At 42.9% G+C, this 12,011-nt stretch overlaps 1 protein-coding gene across 5 annotated transcripts in view; it reads left to right on the forward strand.

Moving 5' to 3' along the window:
* RECQL5 (RecQ like helicase 5) overlaps positions 1-12,011 on the forward strand; it is a 39,758-nt gene that overhangs the window by 2,417 nt on the left and 25,330 nt on the right. For all 5 annotated transcript variants that reach the window (XM_040581495.1, XM_040581488.1, XM_040581512.1 and 2 more), the window contains 5 exons: positions 1,445-1,963; positions 2,649-2,754; positions 3,233-3,344; positions 5,546-5,708; positions 6,063-6,145. In XM_040581495.1, the coding sequence (XP_040437429.1) occupies positions 1,445-1,963; positions 2,649-2,754; positions 3,233-3,344; positions 5,546-5,708; positions 6,063-6,145 (983 nt within the window). The remainder of the gene's footprint in view (positions 1-1,444; positions 1,964-2,648; positions 2,755-3,232; positions 3,345-5,545; positions 5,709-6,062; positions 6,146-12,011) is intronic.

Here is a 12,011-nt window from a genome sequence, read left to right on the forward strand (position 1 = left end):
TTTTACCTATAAAGTAATAACTGCCGGAGTGATGAAGTTGCCTTCAAAGGCATAATTTGTTCTGCATCAGAATGTCTTTTTGTTGCAGTCAGTCTTTCTGTCATGGGAAGAAGCTGGTTTAGCAGACCTGCTCCCTGAGCTTTCATCTGTGAGACTTTTTTTCTGTACTTTGCCTTTCCTAATGTTTCATCGCCTGTTAGGAGAAACACTTCCCTGTAAGAGCAGCTGTAGCATTGCTTAGACTTCTGTAAAGCATTTGATTAGCACTGCATGGTATCTGGTGTTGTAGACTGCTGTTTTGGGTTTTGTGGATTTTTAACTCCTTTACAGTCTCAATGTAATATGTGTTAACAGTTAAGAGCAGGCATGGTAATACATCTCAGGAAGGTGTTCTGAATAGTGATTATTTTCCAAGTGTGAGGATTTCTGATTAAACTCCAGCACAGACAATGTTTTATCAGTGAAATGGAAGTTACAAAGAATTACCATCAGTAAGATTTGGAGATGAAGCAGAATGTGTCAGAGTTACAAATAGGTTGAGAATGGGCTCAGTGAGTCCTAGGAAACAGAGCTGGAGTGAACCTTCAGAGGTCTTCTCATCAAGCCCTGAGACGGGGTGGCTATGCCTGAAACGATCGTGGTGTGTTTCATTGTAGCTGAACTTGAAGAACTTGGTCTGTGTAGTTTATTGTAGGGAAGGTTGAGAGTTGACTTCGTGAATGAAAACAGTGGGTATTAAATCAATCATTGGAACCAGATATTGAGTGAAATAATAACATCTTTTTCTCAGAACTATTCCATATCTTCCGAAAAGTTATATGCTAGTCAAGTGCAAGTGAACAGTTGCGTGTAGGCATAGGGAGGTGAATTGGTTCGTCCAGTGTTCATCTGGATATGATGCTGTGTTTTCTTCTTGGTTTTCATGGCATCATTCTCATCCAGACTTGGTTCTTTTGCGGTGGTGATTTGCATGACCCTTGTATTTCATCCTATCTCAGCTGTGTTTATAACATCCTTTAATTATTTTGGAATGAAATGCACTTTGCTGCTGTTGGGTGGTAGTATTCATTTTCCATCTGTGACAACATGATAGCATAAATACTGAGATGCATTGGTGGGTTGTTTCAGGTCACTGTGGCTACAAAAAGTTATTTTGCACAGATCCCTGCTGGTGTTCCCTAGCAGCAAAAAGACTGTCCTAAAGTGAATGGATGCACAAAAATGCAGTTGGGTGCAAGAGCTGGACAGATATGCTCACAGTCGAAAATAACAACATCTAGAGTTGAAGATGTAAATACCCAGACTGTAGGTATATGTTGTGCTGAGACTCAGTCCTGGAGGTGCAAGTTGGGGCCTCACCTGGATCTCCCTAGTAGTCTTTCTTGGTGGTGGTGACTTTCTTTTACTTCCATTTCCTTTTCATTTAATTTTGTGTTTACTCTAGGATCAAGTGGATCACTTGCTGGCTCTGAAAATCAAAGCCTGCTCTCTGAACTCCAAGCTTTCTGCCCAGGAAAAGAAGACCATCCTGGCTGACTTAGCAAGTGAGAAGCCCCAAGTAAAGCTCCTGTACATCACCCCAGAGATGGCAGCCGCCTCTTCCTTCCAACCTACGCTGAACTCTCTGCTGTCCCGAAACCTCTTGTCCTACCTGATAATCGATGAAGCGCACTGTGTTTCCCAGTGGGGACACGATTTCCGACCTGACTACCTACGGCTGGGCACCTTGCGCACTCGCATACCCAATACGCCCTGCGTTGCTTTGACTGCCACTGCCACCAAGGAGGTCCAGGAGGACATTGTGGCAGCGCTCAAGCTAAAGCAGCCGCTTTCTACATTTAAGACTCCTTGCTTCAGATCTAACTTGTTCTATGATGTGCAGTTCAAAGAGCTCTTGACTGATCCATACACCAACTTGAAGGATTTCTGTCTGAAGGCGCTTGAAGTGAAGGACACCACTGGGGTAGGTTTTACATTTAAGGAAGAAAGCTAAACGGAACAAAGGCTACCTTAATGGTCACTGACCTCCCAGTGGTTGGTATGGCCCCGACCAGTCTGTGGCAGGGAAAGAGGAAGTCTCTGGAAGGAAAGCTTGTATATTTTCTAGTTCCTCTAAAAGTGCTCACATATGTTTTTTAGTTCCTTTAAAATGGGTAGAATGTGAAGGCTGCATTCCTTTCAGAGGTGCCCTCAGGAAGGGGTTGGTCTAAAAGAAAATTGATTAGGAGGAACATGTGACTAGCACTTCTGTCTTGGTTTGTCATGTGCCAGGTTATCATTGGATGGATTGTGTTCTGTTCCTCTAGCATGGTGAGGATGAACAGAAGCATTTGGAAGTGTTGTGTTGACTTTCCTGCTCTAACACTAATTCCCAACATAACTCTCAGGAACTCAGTTACAGCCTGTGCACCTGAGTTTATTTGTATGGCAGAGGGAGACTGCGTCTTGCCTTGTGTTCACTGGGAGAGGACTGGGGGACTGTAGTTGGTGGATGTTGGGCCTTGTAGGACGTATCTTTCAATTGTCAGGGAACTGGCTTGTAGAAGACATGATCTTTAGGCATCCCTCCTGTCCCCACCATGCTAATGACTGCAGCTTTGTTGTCTGGCTTCAGACAGCATCATGGACTTTCTCTCCTGTCTGCCCAGGTGTACTCTGGCTGTGGCATTGTGTACTGCAGGATGAGGGATGTGTGTGACCAGTTGGCTATTGAATTGAGCTACCGAGGAGTGAAAGCCAAGGCATATCACGCAGGTACTGGAAGTTCCATCTGCATCTCTCAGTAGCTGGTAGAACTGAACTGTACCACCTTTAAGGCCTGGGTTGGGGCTACCTAGAAAAACAGCTTTGTAGGCATGGTCTGCAGTGTCTCTGATGCTCACATGTCAGGTCTGTGAGGTAAGCGCAGAGCCTTCAATGGAATGGTATTCCCTTTGCTCCAGAACTGTTGGTTTTGTTGGATCTTGTACGGCCTAAATATAACTGCTTTTATCCCAGGAGGGAACTGAATTTTTCTCTTTGGAATAGAAACAGCAGCTGCTGACTTCTGCTTGATCGCAAGCCAGTTTAAACATGGGCAAAGAGGAGTGTGTACACCAGTCACTTTTAGTGAGGGGGTTGGCTCAAAGTGGGGGAATGGAGGAGGAAGAAAATCCTCGTGTTACTTTTTTTCTTTTCTTTTTCCTTTTTAATTTTTTTCTTGTTGTTTCCTTCCTTCTTTTTCCCTTCCCAGGACTCAAGGCAGCTGACAGGACTTCAGTCCAGAATGAATGGATGGAGGAGAAGATTCCTGTTATTGTTGCAACCATCAGTTTTGGAATGGGAGTAGACAAAGCAAATGTCAGGTGTGTGTGAGTGTTTTGCGACACCGGAGACTGAAACCTGAGCAGTGGGAAGGGAAAGCCTCAGTCTCTCTGTCACCTGATACATCTGATTCAGATGCCTGATGAACACTTGGTAAAACCCACAAAAACAGAGCTGGAGGTTTTTTAGCTTAGAAGCAGCAAAAACAAACCTGGAAGGATTTTGTAAAGAAATTAAAAATGAGGCACCAGAGCTCCGCTTTGCCAGTCTTCTTCAAAACCAAGAAAATGGGAGGAATGCTTGGGTTTTGCCACACCCTCTAGGGTTTCAAAAAGAGCCATCTCAATGCAATCACAGCTGTCCCTTTCACTTCTCTTAGTGTAATAGTTGCTGTTAAAAACTGGTGGGAAGAAAATCTGCACCTAAAATTATTCATATACCCTTGACTAAAATAGTCAGAGCCAGCTTTTTTTAGAGATCTCCTTTTGCAATGCAATGGGGAAAAAAAAGAGCAGTTCACGAATGGCAATAACCATATAAAAAAAATACAGCTATAGTCCAAGGACTGAAACTTTCCAGACGGTTTCAGTTGCTGTTCCTCTGGGACTTCTGTCACCATAATTGCTCTGTGTTGTTAGAATTCTTGCATAGCAGTATAGCTGTGCTGAGTTAGTATTGTGAACTGTGATCACTTAGTAGAGGGGTAACTCAGGTACAGCTCACACAGCACCCCACACAGACCTGATCTTCACTCTAAAATCTGCATAAAGCAATTGCTGTGAACACTGTGGGAGGGGGGCAGGGCATCACTGAGACAACCATGAGTTCACAGCTGTGCCATGCTTCTGTCTGTGTCACTGTGCTGCCACATAACAGGACCTCATAGCAGAGACAGCCTATTTTACTGCTTGATGCATGCTACCCAACAGAGAACTGAGGAGTCTGCTAGGATAGTAGCATGAATTAATTAAGCCACTCTGCCCTGTGCAGTACAGTGGTCATTCAAAAAGGCAAAGATTAACTGAAATGCATTGGGCTGACTGAAAGTGAAATATAGCTGAAACATGCTTGTAATCTGGTTAGTTTCCAGTGGAGTTAAAATTCCTCTTTACAGTATGTTTTTAAATAGTTTAAAAGGACATTATATCCAAGCCAAGGCAACAAGGTACTGCTGCTTAGCCTTTGCTCTATGCAGCAGAATTCCAAGTATTTATGCATATGTTATCAAGTAAGATCAGGCCTGACAACTTTTAGAGGTGACTTTTCTGGATAGGAGGAAAAACAGAGGCTTTGTCTCTCTTTCTGATGGAATCTGCTCCTCTCCACTGTTAATTCAGTTTTGCTTGAGAATATTTATCAATTCATTCAGTAGACTTCCTGGTGGTAATTAAATGTGTAGATGCTTCCTGCCTGGCCTGTTCTTGGAGTGTTTGTGTGTAAAGAAAAATGGTTGCCTGCTTTTGTTATTTAATCTTTTTCCACACCCATATGCATCATATGCCTCTCAGACATGCTGGTTTTGAGGCAGACTGGTATGTAAAATATTGGCAGTGTTACTGTACTGTAAAATCCTCTCAACACAGCTATCAGCTGAACTGCTGAATAGTCAGGTACAAGCAGGTTTAAAGTGGTCTAGCATTGGAGTGTTGAAAACCTTCCTTCAGAGATTACATAAAGCTTAATAATGATTCTATAGTCATATTTGCTGGCTAGGAAGGGTGCCCTCATCTACAAGCGAGCTTGGTGAGACAGAATTTCCTACGCAGACTTTGTTGGCAAAGAAGTGTCTTTTTAAAATAGTGTCTTTCATAATGTGTTCTGTAATGTTCAAATTGTGTTCCACAAAATAAATAGGACTTTTTTTATTAATGCTGTATTTTATAGTAAAATCTTCCAAACTCCTTGAATGAATGTCTTATTCTCAGTCTTCATAGCTGCACAGCTGTATGCACATTTAGGATATTCATGTGCCCATTTTTTTCCATCCATTCAGAGTGATATACTCCTCACATGTTGTTCAGGTGCATTTATTTTCTTACCACTCTGCTGCTTTCCTTGCATCTCGTGTCTTAAAAGGACTTAAATCTCTGTGCAAAATTCTTTGCTCTGCTAAATCCTCTGTCTTTTATGCTTTTGCTGCCCTATTTTTTACTGTTGTTGGTGTTCACAGTCAACACAATTGTGTATGCAGTGATCTGAGAAACCCGGAGCTCTATGTTTCCTGTTGTCTTACCCCATGCAGATTTGTTGCCCATTGGAATATTGCTAAGTCAATGGCTGGGTATTACCAAGAGTCCGGCAGAGCTGGGAGAGATGGGAAGCCATCCCGCTGCCGCCTCTATTACTCCAGGAATGACCGGGATCAAGTCAGCTTCCTGATTAAGAAGGAGCTCTCTAACATCCAGGTAAGATCTGCAGAATAGTATCCACGTGCCTAGATGTGCTGCCTTTGCTCTGATCTGATTTACCTGCAGTAACCTCTGAATATGCAAAGATGACATGAGTTTTTCTGGGTCTAGAGCTGTCCATAGCCCTGTTTCAAGGCACAGCAGAAGAGGATGAAGCAGGAAGGGAAAGGGCTGCCAGCTCCAGCCCTGTTAGAGGGTCATGGGTGAGCTGAAGTCTGGAGCAGAGACAGGGTGCTGTCTGTGCCTGTTTGCCATATTGATCAGAAGGGTTGAATTTGGTCATTGCTAGAGTTACTCTATCTGCTTATATTTAAATTGAAGACTATAATTCTTGTCCCCGTCTACTTTCAGGAAAAAAAAGGCACCTTAAAAGAATCTGACAAATCTGTGATGACAGCTTTTGATGCCATTGTGAACTTCTGCGAGGAGCTGGGGTGAGTGCATTTCTTTCAAACACTGTTTAATGTTGGGGAAACCATGCCCTGTCCAAGACACTGTTATGGCTGAGATTTTGGATGTTCAGGAAAGAGAAAATACTGAATGGGTTGCGTGATACTTTGATGTCTGGACTGAGGAAGGTGTCCCAAAGACATCTCTCACTCACTCCTACCTCTGAGTTAACTGAGATGTTGGTCTTGGAACCTGACCAAGTGACACAGTGATTTTAAACTACAACTCCTGTGGATATGAGTTTTACTATGTTCTATCTTTGATGATGGGTTGCTTTAGTTGCATTTGCTTTTGTTTTGCCTCCTGCCTCTTCACTACGTAATCCCTCTTCTCAGGAGACAGCCTAATCGGCATGGGATGGGAGCATTTAGTTTCAATGTTTCTCTAAATCTCAGGGGCTCCACTCTACAAAGTACTAGATATTGATGATTCTTGTTGACCTTAGAAGGACCTGATGGTGCTTAGAATGTTTCAGACACATGCCCAAATTATGGATGTGTCCAATCTAAATGCAGACTAGCAACCACAATGTGCATTGTTCAGGTTTAGTTCATGACTTGTACAATTACAGCTTACTAATTGCTATTCTATGCTGGATAAGACATCAAAGCCATAATTTTGCGCCAGTAAGAGAGTAGTACATGTTCACTAACTGAAAATGGTCAACATGTGTCTTGCTTTCAAGTCTGCATCTTGTTTCATTTTTCACACCTCTGTCTAGGACAACCTTTTCAGTGCAAATGTAATGTGCTTCTTTTCTGAAGCCCTTGGTGAGCATGTTCTCTCTTGTAGTCATGTTTGGTAAACAAATCCTGGTTTTATGGGGTTGCTCTGGGAAAGTCTTGCTTGTACTGAAGTATGGCACAACACTGAGTGCTGGAGCACTTGAAGGAGCACTTTTTTTTGCCCAAAGTCAAGGTGAATCTGGGAAGTAGCTACTAGGAGGCTTCTTACTACAACAGTTTGATGCACTTGACTAAGGAGCTCTGCTTCTTCTGGTACATTACCAGCTTACAGCAAGAGTGGCCAGATGGCTGTTTGTGTCTGGGTTTTGTACAATCTGAGAGGCAGCTGTATCTATCTGGTTAGATGCTAACCTCAGAAAACCTTGTCTTGGTATTTATTTCTTCTTGATTCTTAAGGTGATTATCAGTAGAGTTAGTCATGACAGTAATTTCTTGGAATTTTCACTAATGCCATACAAACCAGACTGGGATCACTGAACTAACCTTGCACAAGCCAGAAGCAGTCACAGGACATTCCAGGCTGGTGTCCCAGTGAGGGCATGAGTTAGGCTCCACGTTAGCCATCTTGCTGTAAAGAGCCTGAGTGCTCTCTGAAGTGAGGACCTTCTCCAGACTTGCAGTGCAACACTGAGGCAATAACTAAGCAAAGACAGAGAGAAAACATTCTCCTTTGCTCATATGAATACCAATAGAAATAAGATTTCACTGGATGTATAAAAGAGAGATTTCTGTAAAGGAATATCACTGACCTAATTAGTAATCACATATCCCATGCTTCTTTTTCCCTGCCCCAGCTTGGTTCATCCTTCCTACTGCATAACATGCCACATGCATCCGCAGAGTCACATATTGCAGCACTGCTGCCTGGCTTCCCTGCTCATAACTGCAGGGGACTAAGATGCTAGGTAAAGGAACATCATGTTCTGGTTTTGGGGTTTTTTTTTACATTTTGAATTAATACAGTTCTATTCACTATCCAAACAGTGAAAGCAAACCTGAAACTCTGACCTTGCAAGGTTCTAAATAAGAACAAATAAAGACAGACTTTGTATACTGGCAGGCAAGTTTTTGCATAGTATATTTAGGCTATTGTCCAAGTATGACAGGAGAACAATGGTATAAACTGCTTTTAGAGAGTGGGCTTAGATAGAAGTTTAGCTGGTCAGAGTTTCCTCTTGCCCATTTGCAAGATGGAAAAAACCCATGTAACTGTAGCAACAGAAGACATCTTTAACAGCTTTAGGTGGTGGCTGACCATTTGCCACCTCTAACTGGTGGTTTTGCTTGAAAGATGAAAATCAGGTGGAGGTGAGTTAACTGGTATTTGGCTAGTTATGCAGTTCCTGAATACAGATAGCCTTACGTATTGGGTTTGCTGTGGGCTTGCAGAACAACTTGCTGGCATTGGTGCGTTGCTCTTGATGCAGGGAAGTTGCATGTGGAGAAATAACCACTCAGGGAGAGAAGATGAGAAAGCTTTCTATGAACAACACAATCGGGTTGTAGCTGGGCTGATCCTTGCTTAGCTGTAAGGCTCCAATTACTGCATCTCATCTTTGCTGTTTATGCACTGCTCTGTGCCCTGGAGATGAGCAGCAACCAAAGATGGCAGCAAACAGAAGGAGAGCAACAAAAACGAGACAGAAAGTGGCAATCACCACTAGCCCTCCAAGAGCCCAGTCACTTATTACAATCAGTCTCTTTAGGTCTTCCATAACTGAGGATGCCTCTCGCACTGATGACATGCTGGCTTCCGCCCTGCTGGGGGCAGACAAGAACAATATTAGATGTTGGTGTATCCCCTCTGTGCTCTGAGCCACAATCCCAAAACCAGCATAGGCACGCAAGCTGTCTGTGCCTGCACGCATTCCCCTTCCAAAAGGGAGAGTCACCCTTCACAGAAATGGGAGCATAAACCAGAAGAAAAAAAAGACAGCTGAGGCCAGTTTCACAATGAGATTTACAGAGATATAAAGAGGAAAGCTTCTGGCTTTACCAGATTTTGGCAGTTGACATTTATTTTAATCATAGTTTATAAATATTTTTAATAATGTAATATAGCATCTCTCCCAGTGTGTTCAGTATGAACCCTTCATCTGTCAACTGTACAGCCAGTACATGAAAGACAAGTGTTGATTGGGAGAATTTGCTTGATACCATTGGAAAGATCTCTAAAAGGGAGCTGGGGACTTCAACTCTGAGAACACGCTGGAGGTTAAATGAACACCTAAAAACAAACAAACCCACCAATAATAAGCAAAGATCTTCATGTATATCTTGTTGCTCCTGTAGGGCTTAGAATAGTCTAGTTATGTAAAAGAGGTTTGCCATTAATGGAGTTTGCTTTAGTAACGCTTTCTGTTACTCTGCAATAGAAGCATAAGTTTTTCTCCCATGAAGCATTTAAGTCCAGCAATAATTTAAACTGGGATTTCAGTGGGTTCTACGCACTTGCTTTTTTACTGATACTTTGCATAATGACTTGGCTATCAGCTTTCTAAAGAACATCCAGCATCTCTTGGCAAGCATCTTGTGGTTTTAGTAAAGCTTCCTTGCTTCTCAAGGGAAAGGATGGATTATTTCTCATACGCTCACAAATATGACTGTGTGGACATAATACAATAAAATATCTTTGTTATTTTTGAAAATTTGTTTGACTTGCTGCCCCTTATGTCCATGCCCTTAATACTGTAAGGAAGAGGATTAGCCTTGTAAAATGTGTTTCATCCTCAGCAAGTCACGTTTGCCTAGAAGCACAAGCTCACACTTAGTTTGCTGAAGCTTTTGGTTTTTTCTCAGCAGCCAAATATATTCGCTTCATGCTTTGTTTTCTGGAATGATGGCAGACCACCATGCCCAGTTGCTAACCAGCAGGCATACAATACATGAAAGCTGTTCTGGATAACTGCCTTTGCCTTTAAAAAGGAGGCACCCTAGACAGTAATTCTGCAGACCCAAAGACTGTACACCCTAGAAAGTCCCTGTCTCTTCTGCTAAACACAGTTAATCTCCTGAATTAGGAGCGCTGTATGCAGTTTTATAAATACCTGAAGCTGTTGTGTTTGTAGTAGGTATTCCTTCTGGTGCCCCCTCTGCACCTTCTCCAAGAGATCTTGACCTGTGGTGAGGGACCCCCTTACTGCACCTGGAGACTTGTAAAGCTAGCATGGAGGTTGCCTATTTGTACTGCAGTAAATGATTAACAAATTACTTTACTGCAAAGGTGTGGCTAATCTAATCAAATGCCTTGAGCTCAGTTAAAAAGACCTAGTTCAGCTGTCACTTGGACATTTTTTCTTTTCTATGGCTTTATGCACTCACACACCTGTTCCAGTGCTTGTAAAGGTCCAGTTTGTCCTCTGACTGGGGAAGGCTGCAGATTGTGATGGAGGGAAGAGGGCTTTGTTTCCTGGATTGTGACTGGATCTGTATTGTACGCTCCATTAGGTGACTGCCATATCTAAAATGAGACTGTGAACAAGACTGCCATCCAGTCCAAAATTTATCATGACAATTTAGTTGGATAAACTCATTACAGAGCCTTGCACTGCTGTTAGTTGCAATAAAACTGACTCCCTATTGCTTTTCTGACAGAAGACCAGAGGGATTGTGCTGGCGGGAGGGAAGGAAGAGAAGAGTGTGGTATATAAGATTGCATCTGTGTAAAAGGAAACTTGTTTTTCACAAGCCAACCAAATCACTTTGAAACCAGAGGGATGATGTTACAGAATAGAAGCTATTCCATTAAGTCATCAGTAGAACTTCAACCACTTCTGCTGGAGAGGCTGGCCTCACTGTCTCTTTTAGGTTCCTCAGGGAAAGAAACTATTTTAACACTTGATCATCAGGACTGACGTAATTATTCCCTTGCAATTCTTTCTAGGCTCACTCAGGCTTTCACAACATGTACAGAAGTTGCTGTGTTTGAAGCAGTCTCGCCTTAGTCTGTGCTCTTCTGAATCTCCCTCTGCTTTTTGAAACAGGGAGGATCCGTCCTCACTAGTGCTTAGGGCATTCCAGGTCCCTTTATGCAGGTAATGATTGAAGCCTAAAACACAAAAGGTTTTGTGTGAGTCGTGAGCAGGGACCCAGAGACTGGAATGTTTCTAGTCAACAGAAACTGAAGGGCTGCAGTAAGCTTGGGATTTGCTGGGCATCTTTCAGGTCAACCTGATCTCTTGCATGCAAGAAGGCAGCAGACCCCACCAGCCCAGGCAAGCAGTTGGCATATCTAAATACCACGTAGAGGAACAGTCCAGCTGCGTACAATGGTACAAAACAGTACAAAGCAGAACATCAGGCCTGCGAGGCCCAGGCAAGTATGTAGAAATTGGTCCAGGGGCCTCTCCTCTACATGGTGGCTCCTCCGGAAAACCACCTGAATTCTCTAGAGAATTGCTTGGTTTTCTCTCCTTCTCTTTTTATTCTCTGTTTCTAATTCAGGAACTTAAAGTGACAGAGATAAGACGAGCCATTTCTCTTGTCCCCCTAGCTGGTATCTGTCAGTGGTTTAACTTCTAACACCACTGGGAAACGTGTATTTGTAGCGTTTTCTGTTGAGATAAGGGCTGGCAGCTTGTTCCTAGTGACAGCAACCTGTCAGTCGTTGGTATGTTTCCAGCCTGCTGAGCTTCCTCCTGACCATTAGCGCAGACTGGTTCCATGCTGCTGAAGCATTTTTCAATGGGATTCTGTTAATTCCTGTAGCTGGCACTGCCTAGCACAAGCTAGGAAAAGAAAGTAAGCTCTGTTCTTCCACAGGTCTTGTGACTTAATTTAGATACAGAAACATTTGCTGAGTCTGTCTCCTGCAAAAGAGGTTCTGACACTTCCTATATGTCACCTTGATTGCCACTTGTTGATGTGTAACCGAAATGAGCAAAGACATAGCTGACAGAAGGGTTAGCGTGCTGCATCTCTGAATGTTGGTTAGAGTAAATTGATGCCACGCTTGAACTTAACCTACACTAACATACTGGTCGGGTGTGAAAGCTTTGGGACCGTATCATGAAGGGCAGTGCTTTGTTAGTCTTAGCCTAACCATGCATGCAGTAGCTTCTGTTGACAGTTCTCTCAAATATTTGAGGCAGGGGCTCAAATATTT

The sequence above is a fragment of the Falco naumanni genome, chromosome 1 (assembly GCF_017639655.2).
Source record: "Falco naumanni isolate bFalNau1 chromosome 1, bFalNau1.pat, whole genome shotgun sequence".
Lineage (NCBI taxonomy): Eukaryota > Metazoa > Chordata > Aves > Falconiformes > Falconidae > Falco > Falco naumanni.